The sequence below is a fragment of the Lagopus muta genome, chromosome 1 (genome assembly GCF_023343835.1).
Source record: "Lagopus muta isolate bLagMut1 chromosome 1, bLagMut1 primary, whole genome shotgun sequence".
Taxonomy (NCBI): Eukaryota; Metazoa; Chordata; class Aves; order Galliformes; family Phasianidae; genus Lagopus; species Lagopus muta.
In genome coordinates this window covers 112720833-112745175 of record NC_064433.1, presented here as the reverse complement: position 1 = coordinate 112745175, position 24343 = coordinate 112720833, and the positions used below count along the sequence as shown (strand labels likewise).

General features: G+C 34.6%; 1 protein-coding gene across 1 annotated transcript in view; it reads right to left on the bottom strand.

Annotated features, from left to right (window-relative positions):
* Positions 1-24343, bottom strand: part of CFAP47 (cilia and flagella associated protein 47) — a 258882-nt gene that overhangs the window by 7337 nt on the left and 227202 nt on the right. Inside the window, exons 61-64 of the mRNA XM_048953295.1 lie at positions 20893-21045; positions 13537-13708; positions 11990-12151; positions 3665-3833 (exon numbers count right to left, since the gene is read on the bottom strand). Of these exons, the coding sequence (XP_048809252.1) occupies positions 3665-3833; positions 11990-12151; positions 13537-13708; positions 20893-21045 (656 nt within the window). The remainder of the gene's footprint in view (positions 1-3664; positions 3834-11989; positions 12152-13536; positions 13709-20892; positions 21046-24343) is intronic.

Genomic DNA, 24343 nt, shown 5'->3' with positions numbered 1-24343 from the left:
ATGTAATGGTGTCATTTTCTGTTGCTATTTGCAAGGTGGCATACACATGCTTAGAGAAGCCACAGACAGGCACTGTGTATTGTACACTGCATCATTTATTTTGAGAGCAGCATGACAAATGGTTTTGATACTCTATCTTCGATAGGCTAAGTCGATGATTATTCAGTAATAAAGGTGCACAAGCCTGACTTCTGGAGGACTCGATAATGTTACCTACAATCTGGTTTACTCTGACATCTGTTTTATCTTCTAAGACTTATTTTGTTTGCCTTCTGCTTTAGAACACCTCTGAAATCTCATCCATGAATTACAACGCAATTGCTCGGGTCCCTAGCTGGATTCAGCACACTGCAAGCAAATTAACTGTAAGCCAACCCGAGTACAGCCTTTCCCTAGGACTTGCCAGCCTCCTCTTTGCTGTCTGCTGGCAGTGGTTCCTGCTGCAGGAAGCCTGCATGGTGTTCCCTGCTCTCACTGCCTCTTGCTGCTCCTCGGCCATGCTGCTTTTTGAGTCAGCTTTACCAGCATGTCAGAACCCAGCCTGGAGACCTTAGTCTGACTTGGGGGGCTTTTTTCTTCACAGCAACTTACAGCTTAGCTAAAAAGCCTATCTTTTCACTCATTCATAATTAGTGAAAATGCATTTTTCTTCCATTAGAACTGCTTTGGTTATGAAAGCTGGTATAAATGCTGAAGTTTGATTATGGAATAACACATTTAATGCACTGCGTCACTGGTCCTTACTTGAAACCCAATAAGAATACAATATACTCTTTCACAGCTATCATAACAAACACGACCATTTTCTTTATGGGCTTTTTGTTATATTTCTCTAATTTCATTCTTTGATCTTCGGGAATTTTAAAAATTATATTCCAGGGCCCTTTTACAAAATTGAGATTGTTAACAATTATGCAAAGAATTGTCTAACTTTAATGGTTTTGATATGGAGTTGATAAAAAAAATTTCAGATTTAATGATGGCTAAAAACACTGAATTGCTTCAGCAAAGTAATTAATGTTTTCTGCCATTAATAAAACCTACTGTACATGTTCGCAAAGACTGAGGTCTGAAAGAGTCCCCTAAATACCCCAATAAGTGCCTCATTTGTGTGTAGAAGATAAAAGTGAGGATAAATTATTTCAGTTATAGACATACATTCAGTTAATAAAATATACACACAGAATTCTGGTAAAGACACATTGCAGTCTCTTAACACTAATTGTCACCTCAGTATTTGGTTCTCAGCAGGGCAACTAAAACAAAACATTTGCATGTACAATGTTTGGATTTAATGTTTCCAGCAAATGAAGAAAAGATGACTGCAGGATCTTTCTCCATTAATCCAACTTTCTGTTTTTCTTTACAACACAATTGTAATGACCGATATAAAACAGATAAAGAACTTACACTGTCATCTGTGCTGCTTTACAGCCTAATTATCACTGCTCATTGAAGCACACAAAAATAGCAGTTCTGCTACTCGTTATTCATAGAATTTAATAATAAAAATATGTTAGTATTAGGACTGTGAACTTCATCCCCAGAAATTCAAAGAGTATTTTACAGAGAGAGCGCTGTAGTCCTTTACTACAGCAGTGCCAGAAGAGAGGCAATATTGTAAAAGAAATGAAACTTCTTCACTGCTTTGAAAAATAGCCGAAAGGCTCAGCCAGTAGAGTGGCTGAAAAGAATACCTGCAAGAGAAATCCTTCAGTGCAAGGCCCAACTTTAACAATAGTCCACCACCTTCATTATTATTCCCCAAATAAGAGTGATTTAATAATCTTTCTGCCATCTAACTACATCTGTCTCCCTCGGCTTTGTAGTTTTAAAAATTTTGGCTTTTATTAGAACTACATGAGCGAAAGGTTTTGTGGAAAGGAAAGGGGGAAGCTCAGTGTATACAGAAGCATCATCAAGACAAGCAAAGAGAATATAAACCTTGTCAAAACATGAAATCATTTAACTAGAGTAAAACCTTTAGAAATACTCTGATATACTGTGATGTGTGACACTGAACCAAAAATACTTGCTATTACAGGTATTAAGAGTCATTTATATACCTTTGAACATACCAGAGTAGACTGGACAAGGTGTGACCTAAGGAGTAATATATATAAGCAAATTCCTACACCCATGCATTATTCCACAGGTGGAGACGTAAAAAGCCATCTACCTAGATCATAACTGAGGGGTGAGTAGACATAAATTAAAAATCCAATTACTCAAACCCCATCTGTACTTATAAATTCCTAAAAGGAAGTTAGTGAGTTCTTACAAAGCTATTGATAATTTTTGACCTTGATGCTTTTCCCATTCCAGATATATTTGTCATGTTTACATTCTGTTACTGACAGAAGCTAAGCCAAAGACAAACATTAAATGGTTGTATTCCAGATCTACAGTAGAAATTTCCAAGCTGTACAGAAGTGTCACTTGGTATTATCTAAGTTAAAAAGAACACAGAATGCACTTGGTGAGTTATTTTCAGTTTTGAATGCATGAGAGGTAAACATCACTGATTTTTATGACAAAAGAATGAATTAATCAAATGTCTTATCAGGTAAAAGAAAACAAGTATGAGGGATTTGTTTTCCTAGTATTTGAATTTCTTATTCCTGCTGTACAAGTTGTCACTCAGATAAAACACTGTAGACATTTGATATGCACCTTTTTATCAACTTTGTTTTTACAGTCTTATTTTTTAAATCAATATTGCAGTTTCACTTCCAATACAGTAGCATTAAAACATCGCCAGCACGTAGCAAGTACATTTAAAGTGCAGGGCATCATTCATCATGTGTTTGCTGCTATGGTACACCTTGAACAAACTGCTTCCTTTTAAAGAAAGACTTAAAAATTCATTCCTGCAGTAATAAGAACATTGCTACTACTGAGAAAACAATTGTTGCATGACGTTTCCTGACTTTCAGAAGCAGCTTGGCCAAAAAATTGTTTTGTTTATTTTGAAGCTTGTTTCCAAAAAGAGATTCATGGCTTCTTACTCTGAAATTCTGCTGTCTAGATTTTAGTATCTATCTTCTATTGCCTTTGATTGTATATGCCATAATACTAGCAACATCATTAACTTAGGTTGCAAATACTTGATTACTCACATATCTTCACTAATTCTTAAAATGATTACATTATTATTTCTCTGTTAAAAGACATTTTATCATGTTGCATTTGTAGTTATGGCACAGGTATCAAGACAAATATCTGTCTCCAGAGGAAAAATGATAACAAAAAGATTAAAATCAAAATATACTAAGGTTTTCCAGCTGGTCAGGAGTTAATTTTGACCATTTTTTTCATTCTTATCCATAGTGAAAAGCAGCAAGATAATAAGGAAAAAGTCTTTTACAGTGAGGGTGGTGAGACACTGGCACAGGCTGTCCAGAGATGTAGTGGATGCCCTATTTCTGGAGACTTTCAGAGTGAGGCTGAACCAGACTCTGAGCAACCTGATGTAGCTGTACATGTCCCTGTTCACTGCAGGGGAGCTGGACTAAGTGATCTTTAAAGGTCCCTTCCAACTCTAAGGATTCTATGATTCTAATCATAGTGCGCATCCAAGTGTTTTAGTATTACTTCTTTGTATAGGATTTTTTTTCCCTCCTTTCCAGACAGGCATTTGTGTAATGTATTTAGGAAAATTTACCTGAATTACAAGTATTGCTTTATGCTTCTTGCCATACATTCTTGGCTTGAATCCCACTGTTATATGAGTTCCAACAGTGCCCACTGGAAGAAGTTCTCCAGCTTGTGGCAGTACAACAAAGTCAGGATCACTGCCTGCCAGGAAGTATGCTGTGAATGATTCAGGGTACCTACAGAAAAACAAAGGAGGTCAGTGTGCATTTTGCAGTATCTTAATACAATTTGTCTACAGTTAAAGTACTACAGATCTCATTAAATTGCTAGCTTCATGACAGTACCACTGCACTAAAAGAAGTCGTCTTATTCCTGGCAAAGACAGTGGCTGAAGACTGCAAAACAATCTTTGGCCAACACCAATGTCAATCCTATTACTGTTTCTTGGAACATAGGCATTTTCCTTATGAAAAAAATATATGCTCCTTTTAGTTCTTACATATGATGCTGAAGGCAGTTCTATTCAAGACAGACAAAAGAAATTAGAAATACAATGGCATGGTCAAAAAATGTGTATGATGTGTATGACCACAACAACCTACCAGAGTGCAGCGGGGCAAGTACCATGATTCTAACAACATCTCAAAAAAAAAAAAAATATATATATATATATAAAAATATATATATATGTATTTAGAAAAAAAATATATCTGTTCAAATCTGTTTATTCGTGGACTGTTGCACCAGAAGTAACACTCTTTTTCAAATAAAATATTCACAACCAGATGAAATTTAATATTTTATGATAACTCAAATTCCTATTGAATTGTCCCACATTTCTAGGGCAAGTATATTCACTCCATGGCACATCGGGTCGCGTTGTATAAAAATAGCTTTCCTTCTGCATGTTTTCTCACGAAAGGTTTTCTTTAATTCAAAAATGCTCTCATGAAATAAAGGTCACACTAAGTTTGCAGAAGCAAACAATGCAGCTGCATAGAACATTGCAGACAATAGAAACCAAAAAGCTTCTGCCCCATCAGAACACTGGCTGACATTTAACAGTGCTACTGGGCTTCAAAGCCTGACTTTCCTTCTTGGTGACATCAACCTGGTCAAAGTTACTGCATTTCTGAAAGTACACTGCAAGTCTTCTGACATCGAGCCTACGCTGTCAAGCTATTTTTGTGTCATGCAGTTCAGCTGATAGCATCAGGCTCTGAGCAGTAAGTTTTCATCTATATGCCATCTAAGCCTTGAGTCTTTGCATCTGTATTTCTCATAAGGTCTATTCAGGTGAGAATGTTTAGAGCATGCCTACAACTCACAAAAGGCAGCTTAGGATGAAAAAGAAATGATGCCTATTAGACTGAGCAGCAAAGTAAAGCACCCATTAAGCATGCCTGAGATGACTATTCAAACTCTGGCTGTGGAAACAGGAACCTGAACACAAGCCTTCATTTCCAACAAAAACTGCTCTGCTGTCTAGGTTTAGTAACATTTTAAAACAGCATTTTATCTCCTACATTCAACCTGCTTTCTGGTAAGCAGTTAGAGATTATATCCCCCACTAAACACAATTTATATGAAACTGTACCAAGCCAGTCTATAACAGAACCTTTGTCAAAGTCAAAGAAAAAATCTTACTGCATCAAATTCATCAGATTTAAATTTTCAGAAAGAGAAATGGAAAAAACTAATACAAAAAGCTTTAAAAGACCTGCACGTTTCTTCACAGCATTGACAGAAGATACAAGATGCAGCTGTATTTTTTGTATAGTGAGTAATGTAATGTATACATATACACACACATACATACAGACATGAACACATACATACATACACATGTAAAATCTTATTCCCTTTCCCTCCTCTCCCCAAAACACAGCAGTTTAAAACATAAGTGTCAAGCCACATACTAGATGTAAAATGCTCCTCAGACTGGGAGCTATGTCCAATAAGGAAAATAGAAAATCTAGCAAGTACATAGATAAAGTATAATGGGCCAAAAAGAATTCTGTTAAGATATGGATAACTGTTCAAGAACTAAAACTGAAAAATTTCTTCATGTGCAATCAGAAACAGGAACCTTTCACAGTGCCTGTAGTTCTAATAAATCATGAATCCTTAGGTTAAAAATATATGCAAAGATGGCTTCTCAGAAAAAAATAAGCAGTATTTTTGCTGATGTTCTCATCAGGGAGATAATGTGGCATCCTGGCTAGCTTGCCAGCATATTGCTTGTCATTGTCATTTTCTACACTGCAGAGAAAGCAGGAGATAAAGTTACCAGAAAGGCACCTGAATTTCAGACATTACTACTTCCAGTGTCAGTATATTTAGTGTATAATTAAAAATTAATAATTATGTGCCTTAAAGTGATTAAAAATTAATTCCTCCTTTTCTCTTTGGTTATTGCTTCAGGTAAAACTGCTCTGGAGTTAACATTTGGCCACTCATTTTTCAGTCATGAAGGACAGCGATGAGGCTTTCTATATTTTTTTCAAGAAGGCTTTTGTTTATCTCAAGGGTGGGAGATACTAACAAATGTGATAAAGCTTAATGATGTGCAGAGTTTTGAAAACACATACAAATCAAGCACTAACGAATTAGTAAATACAAAGGCAGAGGCCATATAAACCAGAGAAAGCAAATGTGTCCTACCACCTTTGTCGTCTATAATTACTGTCATTAACAGCTTGATATTGCCAAGAGACAATGTGAACTCTGCCCTTATTCAAATAATGAACAAGGGTGAATATTAATTTAAATTCAAATAATAATTGGACAATGAAATCATAGCAACAGGAAGCATGGAAATTGTAGTATTTCATAGACCTGTTTTTAATGACTGTGTTAATCTTTACGTCACATTATTCTTAAATAGCAGTTTATGCTCTTCAGTGTTCTCAATTTAGACAATTTATAAACTTGCAAGCTAGGAAAGGATAGCACCTTAAGTCATCAATTAAAGAAAACCACAAAGTTTATAAACCTACAGAAATCTCACCTAAGAATGTGCAAAATACACTCAGATACAACAAAATAGAAAATACAGGTTTTCATTAAGAATCACAGAATCACAGAAACACCAAGGTTGGAAAAGACCTACAAGATCATCCAGTCCAACCATCCACCTATCACCAATAGTTCTCACTAAACCATATTCCTCAACACAAAATCTGAATGTTCCTTGAACACTTCCAGGGTCCACCACCTCCACCACCTCCTTGGGCAGCCCATTCCACTGCCTGACCACTCTTTCAAAAAAGTAATATTTCCGAACGTCCAGCCTCAAAATAACTTCAACATTAATTTCTCTCTTGCTGAAACTAAAGAAGCAGTAGATTTTCCTGTAGAAATCTGTATTGTTTGCATACTGCAAACTACACTTAAAAACCCATTGTGCTATTGATCAAACTGTTTTTTCAATAAACTAATAAAATAACATTTTAATCTGTACAGTGCATAACTGCTTAATGAAGAATGCAGTTTGAAAATGTTGCAACGAGCTACTAGAAATCCTTAACCAAAAATAAGCTTACTGTCATTTGTAGATAACATATGTTGGATGTCACAAGAAATTTCATAGGGAAAATCTTCACACTTATTAACTATACACAGCTGTCAAAATCTATGAAATTACTACTGACAGTTAGTATGCTTCAGATGACTCCTCTTCAACAAAAAACAAAAACAACAACAAAAAAAACTAGCAGTGCAAAAAAATTATGAGATCGTCATAGAATGGCTCAGGTTGGAGGATCATCGAGCTCCAACCCCTTGCCATGGGCAAGGTTGCCAACCGCTACTTCAGGCTGACAAAATTGGTTATGTTACCAATAGCAACTCTGCTATAATTGACCACTCTACATCCTGACCTCTGCACATCAGAAAAGGTTTAACTCCAATTATCACTATATAGCTTGCGAAAGAGAATTTCAGAATCAAAGGACTTTCAAAATTTAAATAAATAGTATGTGACAAATAACTGTCAGGGAATGTTTTACCAAGTATAACACCACTTTTGCTGTGCACATGCAGTAAGATCAAAGCAGGAGCTCAGATTTTCATCTTCACAGAATGTTAAGATTTCCATCTCATTCTTGTTCTACCCAGGGGAACTACATATGCAGATAGGTGAACTGTCTTTTCCTGCTAAAAGAGTCCAGGTCACATGGGTAGATATGGCTCCTGGCTAAATGTTTTAAAAGAAAGATATTGTACTGTTAAGAACGATTATTATACACATGTAAAATACTCTGCTGCATGTGTATCATTTTTAATATTTTCCACCAGGCTCCACTGAGACTTCAAAATGGAGCTCAGTCAACATTTGTATTTTGCAGCTGCCATTTTGTGGGAGATACAACAATAAAAGATTCTAATACGATCTTTATGTTAATGGTCGAATTTTACAGACCTGGTAACGAGGAGACTGTTGCAGGAATCCAAGCCTCTAGCATGCAGAGCAACATATTGAGGGAAAAGGAGTGTGCTGAAAATATAATGAATGCACTTTTCTGCAATATGCATAATTATGGCTCGTGGAAATTCTAATGGAATAAATCACTGATTACAATAAAATAAAAATAATTATCTAAGTTGTAACTGAAAATTGTCATGCTTTTCTTCACAGTTAGAAAATGTTGGAAATTGGGTAGCTTACTATTCTTCCATCATATTAAGCTTGTGTGATGAAAGAATACTTTCTCAGAACATTATTCTGCTCACTAGGAAACACGCATAGATGAAATCAGGAAAATATCCAGAGCAGCATTCAAGACGTGAAATGTAATTGAATATAACTAAGCCTGCATCTGTAGTGAATTTAAAGCCTAAATTTCTTTTCTCATCTCTCCAGTCCACCTGCTTTTTGTTCTCTCTTTATTCCAGCTCTAGCTCTATAATCTAGTGAAACTGAGTTTTGTAGATAACCACTCTGTGGAGACCATAATATGATACCGCAATTTTTTATTTTGTCAAATGTGGTATGATTAAGAATGTTCATCTGAAACAATAGTTTGAGTCCATCTCAAAACTTCCCATAACGTAACAAGTCTCTTGTTTGTGATAAACACCAGATTGGAAAGAGGTTGGGATCAATGGATGGGTAAAATTTGTTTTATGGGAAACACAACATAATTAAATAAATTGATGAAAGAAGGCTCGGTGTGTGAGGAAAAAGCGGACAGGATGGACAGAAGAGAATTATTAAATATCTTGACAAAAATGGAAAACTAATATTGTTTAAAAAAAAACACAAACAAAAACCCAGTGAATATATTGTGCATATGCATCGATCTAGTAAAAGCCTCTGTACTGGAATACATATTAGTAAATGAAAAGAAAGTGTTCTGTATTAATAAAATAGTTCTGATCCCAATACATAATTCATTAAAATTCATTAACTATTTATTTCAGTAGACCAAATAAAGAAAGGACTAGTTTTCTTAAGCAAAGCATCAATATCAGAATTTGTATCATTTGTTTCAATTACAGAGAGCAGTAAAGAAATAAATGGCCAATAGTTTGAGTGGGATATCAAACAACTTAATTTCTACCCAGGACAAATACCTTTTCTATTCTTTTTGATTTATACTGCTATTCCGTAAATATTGGCATTCAATAATACATTTGTTACCAAACCAAAAGTTAATGATAAAAAAACACCAGAGCTTTGTACCCAAGTCAATTACTTTGGTGGAAATGTTGCCAATGATTTCAGTTGGTAATGAATTCAACCCACATTTGCGACAAATACCAAAAAGTGGTTGTATATAAAAGTTATAAAATGGACAATGTTTTCTTATTTAAGAAGTGAAATCGGCCTTTTTGAGTTGAACCAGTCTTAGTGCCATTACAAGAAACTATTCTATATGTCTCTTTTGAATTCAAAAAACTGAAAGTAAAGTATTGGACTACTCATACATGACAACTTCTATATGCAGACAGATTTAAAAAGCATTTTTATGGCTTTTCATATGACAAAGCTGCGTGGCTGCATTCTCATTGTCTTCCATTAATTACTCAAGCTGATATTGGACTGTGCTTCACTGGAAGCAGGCAAGCACTCTTTTACATGTATGAAAAGAGAGAGTGCATTATGTATTTGCAGAGACTCTCACAGCATTCATCACTGTATTTCGTTGCGAGCTGCCCAGAAACTACCTCTCATTTGTAACTGTCATAATTCCTGAAGCAATTACATCAAATCTGCTTATGGGTAAACTGGAAAATCATTAATTTACTCCGGAATACTTCACACAAATTGAGGGTTTTTGCTGGGGAGGAGTGAAATTAAAAGGAGAAACGTGCATTTCAATTGCAGTAGCTGTACAGAAGAAGAAAGGTTGACTTCATAGTTTTGCAGTGGTTACCAACAGTGCTCTGTGGAGCCTTCAACTTGTTATATACAAGATCTAAATCTGTCGTTATAGATATTAAACCTCATTTTGTCTGAGGTTTCCAAATATTCTTTGATGCATCACTACACAATCTGCCAGCCCAAAAAGATGTCCTGCAAGTAGCAGGAGGGCAGAAAGACACAACTGCATATCCCCTTTCTAGGAGGTTACTCAGAAATCTGTTTCTATTTCTCTCTCTGCTAATTTACTCTTGAAAAAATAATGCCATGAGGCACTACCTATCGAAAGAAACAAAGACAGAACATACATTGTTTTGGGGCAGGGCTGGACAAGACAAACACATTTTTAATACTGGACTGGATTCTTTATGGAACTGGCCTACTTACTCTTTCATTATGAAAAATATTCGAAGATGTGATTATGTTTTTTTTCCTCTGGGAATGTCTGTAGAAGGGCACTTTATATCCTGACTGAAATTTTTAATCTATATTTTTAATATTTCACGATCTAATTGTTAATCTGAGTCATTTGAGTTATTCAACCATCAAATTAATCTGCAACATACAGGTTTCCTGTGTAATAGCTTTTAAACTGCAGATCCTGTATGCCACATTTTCGTTGGCTTATTGTTCTATTTCTATAATAAGACCTCCACCAAAAATGCCATTAGCAACACAAAGATAAAGCAGTATAAATCTCACAAAGCAGTTGTTGGCACTGTTTACAGCATGGAACATTTTCACTACATGCAAGCTTTATATTCTGTGTTTGAAACATACTGGGGGTAATACATGCTGTGTACAATAAAACTGGAATTTGTTTAAGGGAAGAAGAGAATTTGTGTTCCATTATAGCTCCTTCTTTATATAACTACAACAACTCAGGATTTTTTGGAGAACATTAGGTCTCTTCACTACTATCAAACCCCTACCAGGAGATTACAGTATTGCCAGAGTAATTGCTTCATTTTTGTTCCAGAAACAGCCCATTCTGTTTAAGCTGTTACCTTGAACACTGTGATAGCAGCATTTTTCAGAGTCCCTAGCAATTATCAAAACTGACAGACATCTAAAAGCTGGAACAACAATCCATCTCAGATCCACAGCTTTTGGAAATGCACTCTTAAAAAGTCAGTTAGAACCAAAGGCACTTATTGCTGGGGATGCTTCAAAAGCATGTATCTGCAATGAAAGCAGTATATCTGGTACACATTCTAAGTATACAGTAAAATAAAAGAAAAAAGAAACAGGTAAAGAACAAAAAGAAACTTTAGAAATTCCGTAATCTAATTCTTTTCACTATTTTTAAATTTATCTATCAATAGCACACATTTCTTGACTTCCTGCTCCATACAAATGACACTATGGATTTTCTACAGTATTAGAAAAATATTGAGAAAATGCTGGAAGGATAATTGAAAGTATTTTAAAATTGCATTAAGAGAGATTTTGGGAGGATTTTAAAGAGTATACATAGATCAGTAATAAAATAACAAAGAATCTAACACAATTATTTTATTTAATGAATAAGTTGAGTATAGATAAATACACATATCCTTACACAATTAAAGAGGAACACTTTCAAAAGAATTACACATTTAAAAAAAATAAAGTACAATGCACAGGATTGTTTCTAACGTGTGAAGTATAAGGTACTTTGAAGAAAAATTAAAACAAACATTAAGCCATTAATATCATCACACACCCTCCTTAGCAAAGTATAAGATATAACACTTAATAGTATTTTTGGGCAAATCTGATTCAAAACATAAGCATCTGGATTATTCTATAAATTTTCTCCTGAAAGGCTGTAGACTAACATTTAGAATGTTTTTGTTTCCTTAAGAATAACTTCAAGATCCCATTTGTTAGACATACAACAGAGCACTTGATAGTAATAACGTATTTCTGAAATGACTGCAGTTCAGTTACATTTCTGTTGCTCAGTCTATTCTATCCAATGCTTTTGAGCGTGAGTTTAACCTACGGAAAACTGCATAAACACTAAATCATATCTATTTTTACCTCGTTTGGCTTGTAAGCTTGAAGTCAACAACAGATTCCTTATTTAGGCCAATTGCTTCAATGTTGATGACATCATCCACTTCTGGCTCTGTAGCAATAAACAGCAAGGGAAACTTCCAGATACCTCTTGTAGTACACTGTACTACTAAAGTTCCTTCATTCCTTAAAATTTCAGATAAAAATAATTATTAAGTATTAAGAAGAGTATTATAACACCAACTTAGTAAATTTATGTCCAAAATAACCTTTAAGTGTGCAGGTTCATACTGCAGAAAAACGAAAATACAGATGGCTTTAAATTGGAACATGTCCTTAATTTTACATGGCGTATTATGTATTTGTCACATTTTATTCTGGAAATATGAAGCATTTGATATTTACAGCAAAATACAAGAAAAGACATTACATGAAAACAAAATAATGGGCATAGCCAAGAAATTTGTTTGCTCCTCTTGGATACATAAATTTAACTCAATTTGTTTTACATGTTACTCTTTACTTACTGCAGTGTTAGAAGAGATTTGAAGCAGAATGTGTTTGTTAGCAGTTCATATTAAAATCAGATATATCTGACTAACATCTACGTACTCTGTAGATCATGATGATAGAAAAAAATAATTTAACTGCAATATTTTGGCCCTCTATATCAAGCAGAATAGTTCTCAAATACAAAAAGATAAAAACAAATTAACATACAAAATAAACAAACAAATCAACAAGTGAGAAAGAAGCAAATGCAAAAAAAAAAAAAAAAAAAGGAACAGAGCAGTAATCAAGAAGGTTTCTTCTCTCTGACACAAGACACTGTGTGGGGTAGATGGATAGTGTTCCTTAAAGGTTTGCTCTTAGTTTATTTCAATAACTTTTTGGACTACTGTGAATACAGTTCCCTTCTGACTCATAAAAATACTCTCTCTGTACACAGCCCTTGATGTATGGCAGCAATTACACTCTGCAGTCCCTAGTATTTCTGAGCCTCTGAATGTACTTTGTGCCTCTGTAGGTATTGAAGTATCTCTTCAGTCTCCCTCTGTTGACTGCTTTCAAAGGAAGTTGCATCTTCCCCTTCTCTCCAAAAGGTTCTCTCTTTCACTGTTTATTTTTTTAAATAGGTCTATCACAACTTTAGAAGTGGATGATATTTTTCTGCAGACCATTGCTACCAGCAGTAGAAACCCATTTTCAAATTCAGTCATCCTATCCCATCAGAGAATATTTATATATACTTGTCTAGGAAACTTTTTTCAAATCTGACAAGCTGTTTTGTTTGCATGCTTTTCATGAATTTGAGAGAGACTGATTTTCACTGGAGGTCATAACGCTTTTAATACTTCAATACTCAGAAGTAAATTGATGCACACACACTAAGGCAGAAACCCAGCAGAACCATCTAGCAAATACTGAAAAGAAATATTGCCAGTCTCAGTTCCAAAGACAACATAATCGGAAGCAGCACCTAAGAAAATCTAACACAACAGATCGTGGAGGTAAAAACAAAATAAGGATTTTATTACATGTTCAATGAGTAATAAGGAACAGAGACTTACCGCATTGGTTTGTTAGGTGCAAATACTATATTAAAGATCAGTGTTATAATTCCAGATTCTGTATCCCGTTCCCTTTGAATCAGATGCATACCAACTAAAGGTTCAAGCTGAGATTTAATTTCATTTGATTGATACTGTAATTCATACTGAAATTCCACTGCTGCAGAGAAACCTAAAAGATACAAGGGAAAACGATCAATCTGTGTGCACTCAAACTTCACACAGTTGGACAGATCGTAGTTACAACTTGGCCTTTTGTTATTAAAAATGACAAATAAGTGAAACTAGTAATTACTCAGAACCTGACTGATGTGCTTCTGACTGCATAATAAAATTTTGCCATGTCATATAGCAAGCTATATAGGATCCAGAAAAAGAGAAGCTGGAAAACTTAAGAGAAGTAAACAATGAAAGCAACATCATCCTGGCTACCACTTAGGTATTACAGTGAGGTACTTCTATTTTACCAGGCAGATATCAATCACGTGAATTTGGTACTATTTTCAAGCAATGTCATTGAGACAATCTCAAAAAAAAAATTCTCAGTAAGAACGTCTGTGCCACCAATGGCAGCCAATCTGACAAGCATGGTACAGAAAAACAGAAAAGATGCCACTTTCAGCCTCTACTGTTATTCCCTACTTATTCTCTACTCTTATTTGTATTGTACCAGCTATGAAAAATAGTTATACATAATAATAAACAACTAAGCTTCTTTAATCAAACACCTCTTTCAGATGCAATAAAGAAAACTGATATTTAGTTTAGAATACTAATTTGAGCACAGAAGGAAACATCACTATGAAAAAAAGAACCTCAAATTTCTAATCTATTTAAAAGTTGTACATATTCTAAGGATAAAAATCTTTTAACACTATCATTACATCTTACAGAATATTTCATTTTATTTTGACTACATATTTCAGGGCCTATTTTGAATGTACTCAGCTTAGTACAATAGACTGAGCAAAACTCTTGCTTACAGATTGCTATATAGGATGGCTTGCAGTCAGCTCCAAAGTTGATTCTCACGGCCTTCCAATTTGAAATTCTAAAATGCCAACGACATGCACCCCAGTGTTCTAAAGTAACTGGCTGATGTGGTTGCCGAGCCACTTTCCATCAATTCTGAAAAGTCATAGCAGTAAGGAGAAGTCTGCACAGACTGGAAAAAGGGAAATGACTCCCATCTTCAAGAAAGAAGTAAAGGAAGACTCAAGAAACTACAGGCCAGAGAGTCTCATGTCCATGTCTGGAAAGACCATGGAGTAGATCCTCCTGAACGATGTTAGTGTACGTGTGAGACGAGAAGGTGATCTGAGACAACCAGTGCAGCTTCACTAGGGCAGATTGCACCTAACAAATCTGGTGGTCTACAATGGAGAGATGGCATTGGTGGACAAAGGAAGGACAATGGATTTCACCTACCTGGACTTGTGTAAGGCCTTTGATACTGTTGTACATCACATTCTTCTCTCTGAATTGGACAGAGATGGATTTGAAGAGTGAACTACTTAGTGGATAAAGAGTTGGTTGTACGGACACAGCCAGAGGACTGTAGTCAGTGGCTCTTTGTTCAGGTGGAGGCCGTCACAAGTGCTGTCCCACAGGGGCCTGTCAAGTGTTCTTCATCATTTTTATCAATGACACAGAGGTATTGAGTGTATCCCCAGCAAGTCTGCTGATAACACCAAGCTGATCATAGCACTTAAGCAGGCTTGAAAAGTGGACCATGTGAACCAAATGAGGTTCAGCTTGGAGAAGAGAAGGCTCCAGGAAAAACTCATTCCAGCCTTCCAGTACTTGAGGGGAGCTTATAAACACAAAGAGAGACTGACTTTTATACAGGCAGATAGTGATAAGACAAGGCAGAAAGTCTTCAAACAAACAAGAGAGGAGATTTAGTTTAGATGCTAGGAGGAATTTCATGCTCAGTAGGTGGTGAGGCCCTGGCATACATGTCCAGAGAAGCTGTGGTGCCCCATGACCAGAAGCACTCAAAGCCAGGTTGGATGGAGCCCTGCGCAGCCTGAGCTGATGGGGGGCAGCCCTTCCCACAGCAGGGATTGGGATGGGTGGGCTTCAAGGTCCCTGCAACCCAAACCATTCTGTGATTCTATGATTCTAAGACTTTCTGCTTGATCTGAAAGTTTCACAGATGTAAGCAAATTACTAACAACATAAAGGATTAGTGGTCACAGTACATATGTACTGAGTACTGAATATACAGGATTCCCCTGTATGAATCCATCTGTTACAAGAGTACTTTATAGCAATAAAAGTTCTTGTTATGATGGAAATAAATATTAATGTTTTTCTTACAGTTTATAATATTCCTGGGATCATCCTATATTGTTCCATTTGTTGTTTATCTTTTTGAAAAATATGTTTATACCATGCATTCAAATTTCAGCACAGCCCAAGGCTTATCGTAGTCATGCTAGACAAATGTCAAAACACAAAGATTTTGACATAAAAATTAATTTTTATGGGAGAGAAAAGATGACAATTTGGAGCATCCTACAGTTGGAAAATTGTAGCTGTTGAGTAGATGGATCTTTCAGCACTTATCACACAGTATAGCTCAGGAGAAAGTATATTTTATACTTTAAATACTAGGAAGAAAATGTGAACTGCATGATGGTTTTAGCATTCAAAGATATTTATGCATAGCACCTTTTAGTCACGTGTAATTAAGTATTTCTATTTTTTCTGCTCCAGTTTGTTTATCATCCGTTATATGCCCATGTCAAGCACTTAAAGTATTTTAATATTTACAACATCTAAGAAAAAATTATGAATTTATAGTTTCAATATTTGAAAATTTTGAAACAGCACAGATCTAGTTTAGATTTAGGCTGTTTAAAACAGAAAAAATGCAATTAGATTTTCATCAGCTGCAAACTCTGAAAGCTACCATATTATCATACTCTCAGAAGCCCCTGTGAATGAGTTACATTTCATTCGAGAGAATTCCATAATACGAATGCTGCCTAAACAAACATGCAGCAACTACAGGCAAAAGAAAAACAAACAAAAAAAAACTGTGACTCATTGCTAATTCAAATACCTGGAAAATGTAACATGCTATTTATATACAAGCTGATTATGGAAATTACTTCCTCATCTATCACAAAAGATATTATATATCATTTCAGTAAAAAAATACATTTTAAAAATCCAAAAACAAACAAAGAAAAGAGTAAGAATATGGTTTTGAGTAATTATTCCAAGATTAATGCCTTAAAGTATTATAAATGTTTTTTTTTGAAAGGCAATTAATCTCAATTTTTAATTGTTTTGCTTTTTATAAATAAAGATTTCCAAAAGGTAGTGTGTATTAAGCAACATTTGCAGCTCTATTAGAATTACTGAAGTAGATATGTTTGAAAACCAGTAGAATTTTGAACTATATACTTTCATGATTTGCTTGTAACTTACAAGTGCTAGGCATGCAAGAATCAGTATTGGGGATTTTTTAAAATTAACCTCTAAGAAGAGGAAATGAAATAGACTGCTTGTTTTTTATTTTCTGACTCTTAAGAATGGTAGTGTGGAAAACAAAAATTTTACACTGAACATAAAATCTGGAAAAATCTGAATCCCTTCTGGAATCTGAATCCTCACTGCTATTATGATTCAATGTAAAACTAATAGATATATTTCAGATTTCTAAAAATAAAAAGCCTAATATGCTCATTTAATAAGAACCTTAATAACTGAACTTACATTTCAGTTACCAAGGCATTGATGTCCCTAATATCTGTAAAAGATTCCATGAAAGGCTCACAGGATATTTCTGACCTGGAACAGAGTTTCACCATGTCATTAGAGAAGCTTTTCATACCTCCCTATTATTCCTGAGAAAGTGAGCAAGTGTTTGACCTCATTGGAGACAGTTCATTCTACAATGCAGTTTCTGATTATATAAAGGCATTGTGCTGTGAGGCTACAGTCTTTTGTGGATATCTAAAGGAGATATCAGCTACCTCAGCTCTTTGCAAATAATGGTTAACCTGCAGTAGACTTGTTAAAAAAAAAAAAAAAACATTACAAGGCAAACAAGCATCCTAAGGAACCCCCATGAGACAGAAGGAAATTAAAAGGGTGAGGGATAAAGGTTCAGACTGAATCAAATGATTGCCTCTGACATCATGGGCCTACATAATAACATAGGAGGTATTACCCTCATATTTTTGCTTCAGAGATTTGTTAGGGCAGATTAGACACTCAGCTTCTGTTTGTTTTCCCTCCCCCTCTTTTTCCTGGGTATACATGAGTTTAAAAAAAAAAAAAAAAGAAAGTAACACCAGGAAGAATTGAATTATTTCTCACTTCATATTAGAGTTATTGTTTTTGCACTTCTGTGAGGATGAATGAGTATCTTCAGAATATTTTATAATTGGTCTGGTTGCTGCAAACATTGAATATTTTAACTGGGTATGATTTTACCTTAGTGTTAGAAAGTAATTTTAATTTGCATGACGATTCCCATTCTTAAAATTCAAAGATGTGAACATTTCATTAAAAAAGTTTGAAGTTGCTTGGTTGTAGTTTACAAGTTCATTTTAATCAGAGCCGTTTGTTGCTTTTCAAGCTATACTAAACAATGAGGTGTTTCTCGTGTGAGAGAAAACATGCTGTTTCTTTTTAAAAAATACCTGTGTATTATTTTAGTTAGTTTTCATTGCTTCTGATGTATAAAAAACATTTATAAAATCTAACATTTGTAAACACAAATATGTATTTAATTTTTCTTGCTTTACAATCAAATGGTAATTTTCTGGAAGGGACTGCTTGATGTCATGATTCTATGCTTTTTTGTTTTTGTTTTTTGTTTTTGGGTTTCAGTATTCCACATCAAAACATCATGTAGTGTAAGGGGCATTAAAGTGTCACTGTCCCAGTCCCAGCTACCTATCCCTGTACATTACAGCAGTCACGGGATCTGGCCCTTCCGGGTGGGGGGGGCGCTCTCTTGCTGCCTTGCAGTGGGTGCTGGAGGGTGCTTTCCTAGCCGTTCCAAGCTTTTCAGGTTTGAATCGGTCCCGGGAACTCTCTCTCTCTTATCTTGTCTGATTTATTAACCTCAATTTCAATTAAATTGTATATATTGTGTTATCTTGTATTCCGATATTATAGTAAAATAAGTTTTCCTCCATAGATTGTTGCCGCTGTTCTTTTCCTCCCTTCCTTCCTTCCCACTTTTTGTGGGACTGGGGTGGGGGGGGGGGAGGGCAGAGGCCTGTTGCCCCTGTCACGGACATAGATTGATCTGGTCAAATCCGTGACACTTGATCACTTAGATACTTCAATTAAAACTGCAAGCACTCACTACAATTTTTATTTCCTCCAGGTATTACATTTGCACTCAAGACACCTCACATAGTACTATATTCTACATATTAACAACTCACACTGATCCTTTGAAATTTAAGCTGGTGTATGTAAGGATAGGAGGCAGTAGACATGCTTAACCAGCTTTGGATCAACCAAAAAAGATATTAGCCACAGTCCAGTAACAAAGAAGTAGCTCACCCCTTTCAAAGGTTCAGGATTCACTAGAAACTTCCAGGGGAGAGCCACTTGTATGAATGAACTTATATCTTAAATAAGGCTTACTGAAAATAATAACATTACAGCTGTATTTAAAAAAATTTAAAATACATATAAACACATGTATTTAATACAATTGAAATTTAAAATATTGACCTTATATTGCTTGATCTCTGCAACACTGCTGACTTTCAAACAGCAAATCAAGTAATTTTAACTTCACAATGTTCAGATTGTCCTGTCTTTCTGAAGAAATTATTTTCTATTTCAAATGATATCTTCTGGAATGGGTGAAATTTAATTCCTTTAACATAAGGTATATTCTTGAAGATTTTTCACTTCCCAAGAACTGCCCAGACAATTTGAATACTGAACTGCAGTAATAGCTGATTAAATCTGATCTGCCAGTAATTATCATCATTTAAATCTGGATATAAAAACTGTTTACTACATTTAAACCTTGATAAATCACTCTTTCAGAAAAGACTATATATATATATATATATATGTTTGTGTTTTTTTTTTTGCCTGTTATCTTAGGGGTTTGCCCTTTTGCTTACCTTACTACTGGCAGACTGCAGAAAACTCAGATAACTACTTAAATTCAATTCCTATTAGGCATTACATTCATACAGCAATAATGACTTTAAAACATCATTGAAAATCATCAGTTATAAATGATCTTACAGCCTATGTTGTCAAGCATTTTATTACCAGACTACTTGCTTGAAAAGATGCAGTGATGTCCCAAATCAACGTCTTGCAGTATGTGCAGAAGCCAGTGTTATAAACATGAAATATTGGTCCCATTAATAAAACAAGCACTACACATCATGAATCTGCAAGCCTTTCAAAATGTTGTCTCAACTTCTTGAATATATGTTATTCCTGTCAATTCAGAGGCCACTATTTTGGAAATGCACCTTACAGTGCATTATACTCTCGAGAAAGATGGGACGGGGTGAACTCCCTTCCCTGCATTTACTGCTATGTTAAATTCTATTTAGAATGTCTCATATCACACACCATAATTCTGAAACAACATTTTTCATAAAATAAGCAGGATTGCTCTGAACCAAGAAGCATATGTAGGTTAAGACTGAAAGGTGCAATAATTATTGAAAATATCATGTTATGATGCATAACTTGTCATTGTAAATATAAGTTAATACTCATATATGAACAGAAATAACAGGAATGCAGCAGTAGCTAGCATTCTTTTCTTTCTTTTCTGTAGTATGCTTCTACTTCATACCATCCTCTTTCAAAAAGAGGTATGATATGAGAAGTTGGCATATCTCTGAAGAAATCGATTTTCACTGTGTCCTCAGCTGATTAACAGTAAGTGGAAGGTATCTTTTTATAAAGCTTTAATGATTCTTTCGAACAGGGCCTCTTTCTTCAATCCATTTTGCTGAAGATATTGGCCTGCTGGTGGGAATACATCTTACAAATAGGGACAGCCTGCAGATAAATAGTGCTTTGCAATGCTTACACCAACGTATTTTTGCTGGCTTTAGATATTGTGAAGGCTATTGCTTTTTAAGAAGAGATGGTATGTGTGCAAGACTCCCATCAAAGACAGCTGCAAAAAAAAGAAAGGTTCAAATATGCCTCCAACTCCATCTAAATACTGTTGTATGAGTGCCTTGTATTTGCAACTTGTTAGAAATATGGACTGAGAGAAAAAAAAAAGAATTAATCCACAACTGCTGGCCTAGGATTTCTATATTAAGTGAAATATTCACCATATGTGCAGTGCTATTAAAATAACATGATATTTAAGCTATTTATTCTTACCATCAGTGTCTTGAGCAACTTCTTGGATGTTGGATGGTTTATTTCCATTGACCTTTTCAGAATTTCTTGTGGTGGTTGCACCAGGAACGACACCAGTGAGCAGCACTTCAACTTTTTTTTCTACTCTCTCCCTGGCTTGACAACGTACCACAGCTACAGAAAAGCAAGAATCTGTTATTCGTGAAGTATCAACAACTTGATTTAAACAAAACAACTGAACATAGAAGTGAAATGTTCTTGGAGAACGATGGATTTTCAGTAAAAGCTAAGATTACTAAAAGCTTTTTCCCTTCTCAGACTTGGTTCAGAACAGCACTTGCTAATTTTGCTTTGTCCTTCAATCATGAAATATTTCTTCATTGTGGTTCCTTTGCAAATAGAAGTTGCAATACATTTTGATATACATACCAATGAGAAAGGAAGACTAAAATGAAAATAAAGAAGAAATTTAAAAGTTAAATGGAACAACATTATTTCCTGCTTTTTGTTAATTTAAGAATAGCAGTGTTCAAAATTCAGCTTTTAAAGAACCATGACAGAATCTTGGCATGAGTTTCTCTTTGAAGCATGATGGACCTTTTTCCAATCCAGTTAATGATTATAATCTATTTATTCTATAATATGTCTTTTTTCGTTAGAAGTAGTTGTGTTTCAGCTTATACACTGAATTTTATAAAGCTTACTTTAATAGTTATTTTTGATGCTTTTTTCAATTCTCAGTGGCACAGAAAGAGGAGAAAATCAGATTCAAGAACTGAAGAAAAAAAAAAATTTCCTCCAGAAAAACTTCAGAATTTTCCAGAGGTATGAAGATCAACATAAAAAGAACAGCTGATGACAAACTTCTCGGTTTCAAGGTCTAAATTTTATTTTCTTCAGTTATAGCTATGAAAACAGTACAGTTCTTTTCATATTATTAAAAAGCTAGATTTTTTTTCTGGCTACAAGGTGGTACACAATGACTCATTGTCCCTAATTTTTATGTAAAGAAGAAGTTCAGAATTAGTAATTTATCTAAAACAACATAATTATATCCAGTGATTCTTTAAAAAGTATCTCTGAACTTCAATCACAATGTTATGATAAATAATTCAGAATGAACTCTTGTTAACTTATAATGTCCCATGTTTAAAAAAGAGCAACAAATCTCTTACTCCAGGACACTATTCAGTTAGCTTCAACTTGTGGTTATGGAGTTTGTTTCACTACCACTAATTTGAAAATACATTTTTGCATATTTTATTCAAGTAATTTCCTTCCTTTAGAAAAGAAAACAAAACTTTTTTTATTGGTCTTTTTCTGATTGACGGGGTTTAAATGAGAACTGTAGAATTCATCTAAATGACTCCATGAGGGAGAGCTAGAGAAAGAATTTTAAATGTACCTTTTATTCTGGGAGTCACTTATATTTATACAGAAGCATACACTGTCCGTATTACTCCTGTTTACCAGATATCTCATATTGCTCTCTAAACATTGTGTCTACATCAGACTCTCTTTCACAGCTCATCTTACTACCAGAAGAGATTACACACTTCCTTTTTCATAACTAAGTAATATTTATGGATAAAAATCACCTCCCTGTGGGATCTGGCTTGACAAGTACCTGAGCAACACAATCTAATGATACCTGCTTTGAGCAGTGTTGGATTAGATGACCTCTGGTGGCACTTCCCAATCTAAATAATTCTATGCTTCTTTGACTTTGCAAGAAATAGAAAAATAAAAAAAAAGCTGTCGTTTTTTCACTTGTAATTTCCATTATTTAAACTAGCCAATGTGTCATCTACTGAACATTTGCTACATGTTCTGTGACCGCTGATAGTTTTAATTGGGCTCATGAGATACTAAGCCAAGTGACTTCTCTAAGTTTGTAAAGATGCAAATAAGAATGACACAAAAGATGTACTGCCTAACGTTCTAGCAAAACAGCTTTGTTTTCTGTCATAACAGCTTGTAGCCTCCAGGCAATTTCAATAAATATATTCATTAAGAGACATGAGAACACAATTATAATCATTATTAAAAACACTGCCTTAAAAGAAAAGCAGGTTTCTTGTAAATTACAAACATTATAGCAGGATTTTTTTAAGAAGTCAATTTATTTCTGGAAATCATAAGAATTCAGAATAAAGACAGGAATGGAACAGGTTTCTCACTCACAAATAGACCTTTTGGGTCATTTTTCAATTGGAGTTGTAGTATTTCCTCAAGAAAAAAGAAGTCAATAAATGTGATGATAGCCATAATAAACATACATTTAAAATGACTGCAATATTATCTATATGCATTACAAACATTTACTGAACACAAACTACACAACTATTTACAAAGAATTTACACTTTAGATTTACTTTTAAGAATTTAAAATTATTGAAGATGTGACATTTTTAAATTTCTGATCTTATGTAACAGTGATGTCACTGAACCAATTCATGAATGCCAGCAGTTTTAATTTATGAATATCACACCTAATGAGTACAAAAGACTGATCAAAAGATTTAGAGCCAAGTCTACCGTGAATTATGTAACTGTTTTAAATATGATAACACATCTTTTAAACATGATAACACATCAATAGTTTTATTGCAAATGACACTTGCTAAAAAAATAATTCTGGGCAACAGTAGCATGTTGCACAATAATATTCTGCTTCATTCCTTAAGACATTGAAGTGGAAATCAGGGAGATGAAAGCTCTAATCAATACGACATCACTGGTATTTGTCTGAAAGTAAAAGGTCCTTGAGCAAATTAAATTAAAGACAGTAAAAACATCTATTTCTGGTGTCTTCCGTAAGTCATCCCTGTATTTTAACCTGTAGTGCAAAAAGGCATTTTATCCAGTCACCCAAAGAAAATTTGATAAAAGAGAAGAAGAAAATATTAAATTAGTATAAAACTGTCCCCTGTCTACACCTTGAGATGAAGTTGCATGCTTTTGGTTTCAAAGGCTGTTCACAATTTATATGTTTCACGATTTATATATTTCACAATTCTGGGATTATACATTTAAAAAATTGACGCATCAAATCAAGAAACACTTACTATTCCCATAGTAAATAACAATAAATGTCCTACGAATATATCGGTCATTTTTAATTGAAAGTTTAGTTCTCAGGAGCAAGTGGAAAACCTACTGATATTTACACCAATCTATATTCTGGTTTTGGTTAAAAACACAAAACAGTGGACATCTAACCTGTAATCTCTCTTGAGGGGGATCTTGGGCAGATAAGTAGGAAACTACCCTGGCGTCAGTCTCTTGTTTGATTTACAGTTCTCTAACTTAGCATTAACAGGAATAGCAAAGGAGAGAAGCCTTGAGAATTCCATCATCTCCTGGCTTCTTTTAGCCGCGATAAAAACAAAATAAACCTTTTTTTACTTCGTAGGCTGGGAAAGGAGATTTCATTTTTCAAATCTGTTCTTATCTTTTTTAAGAATGTGGT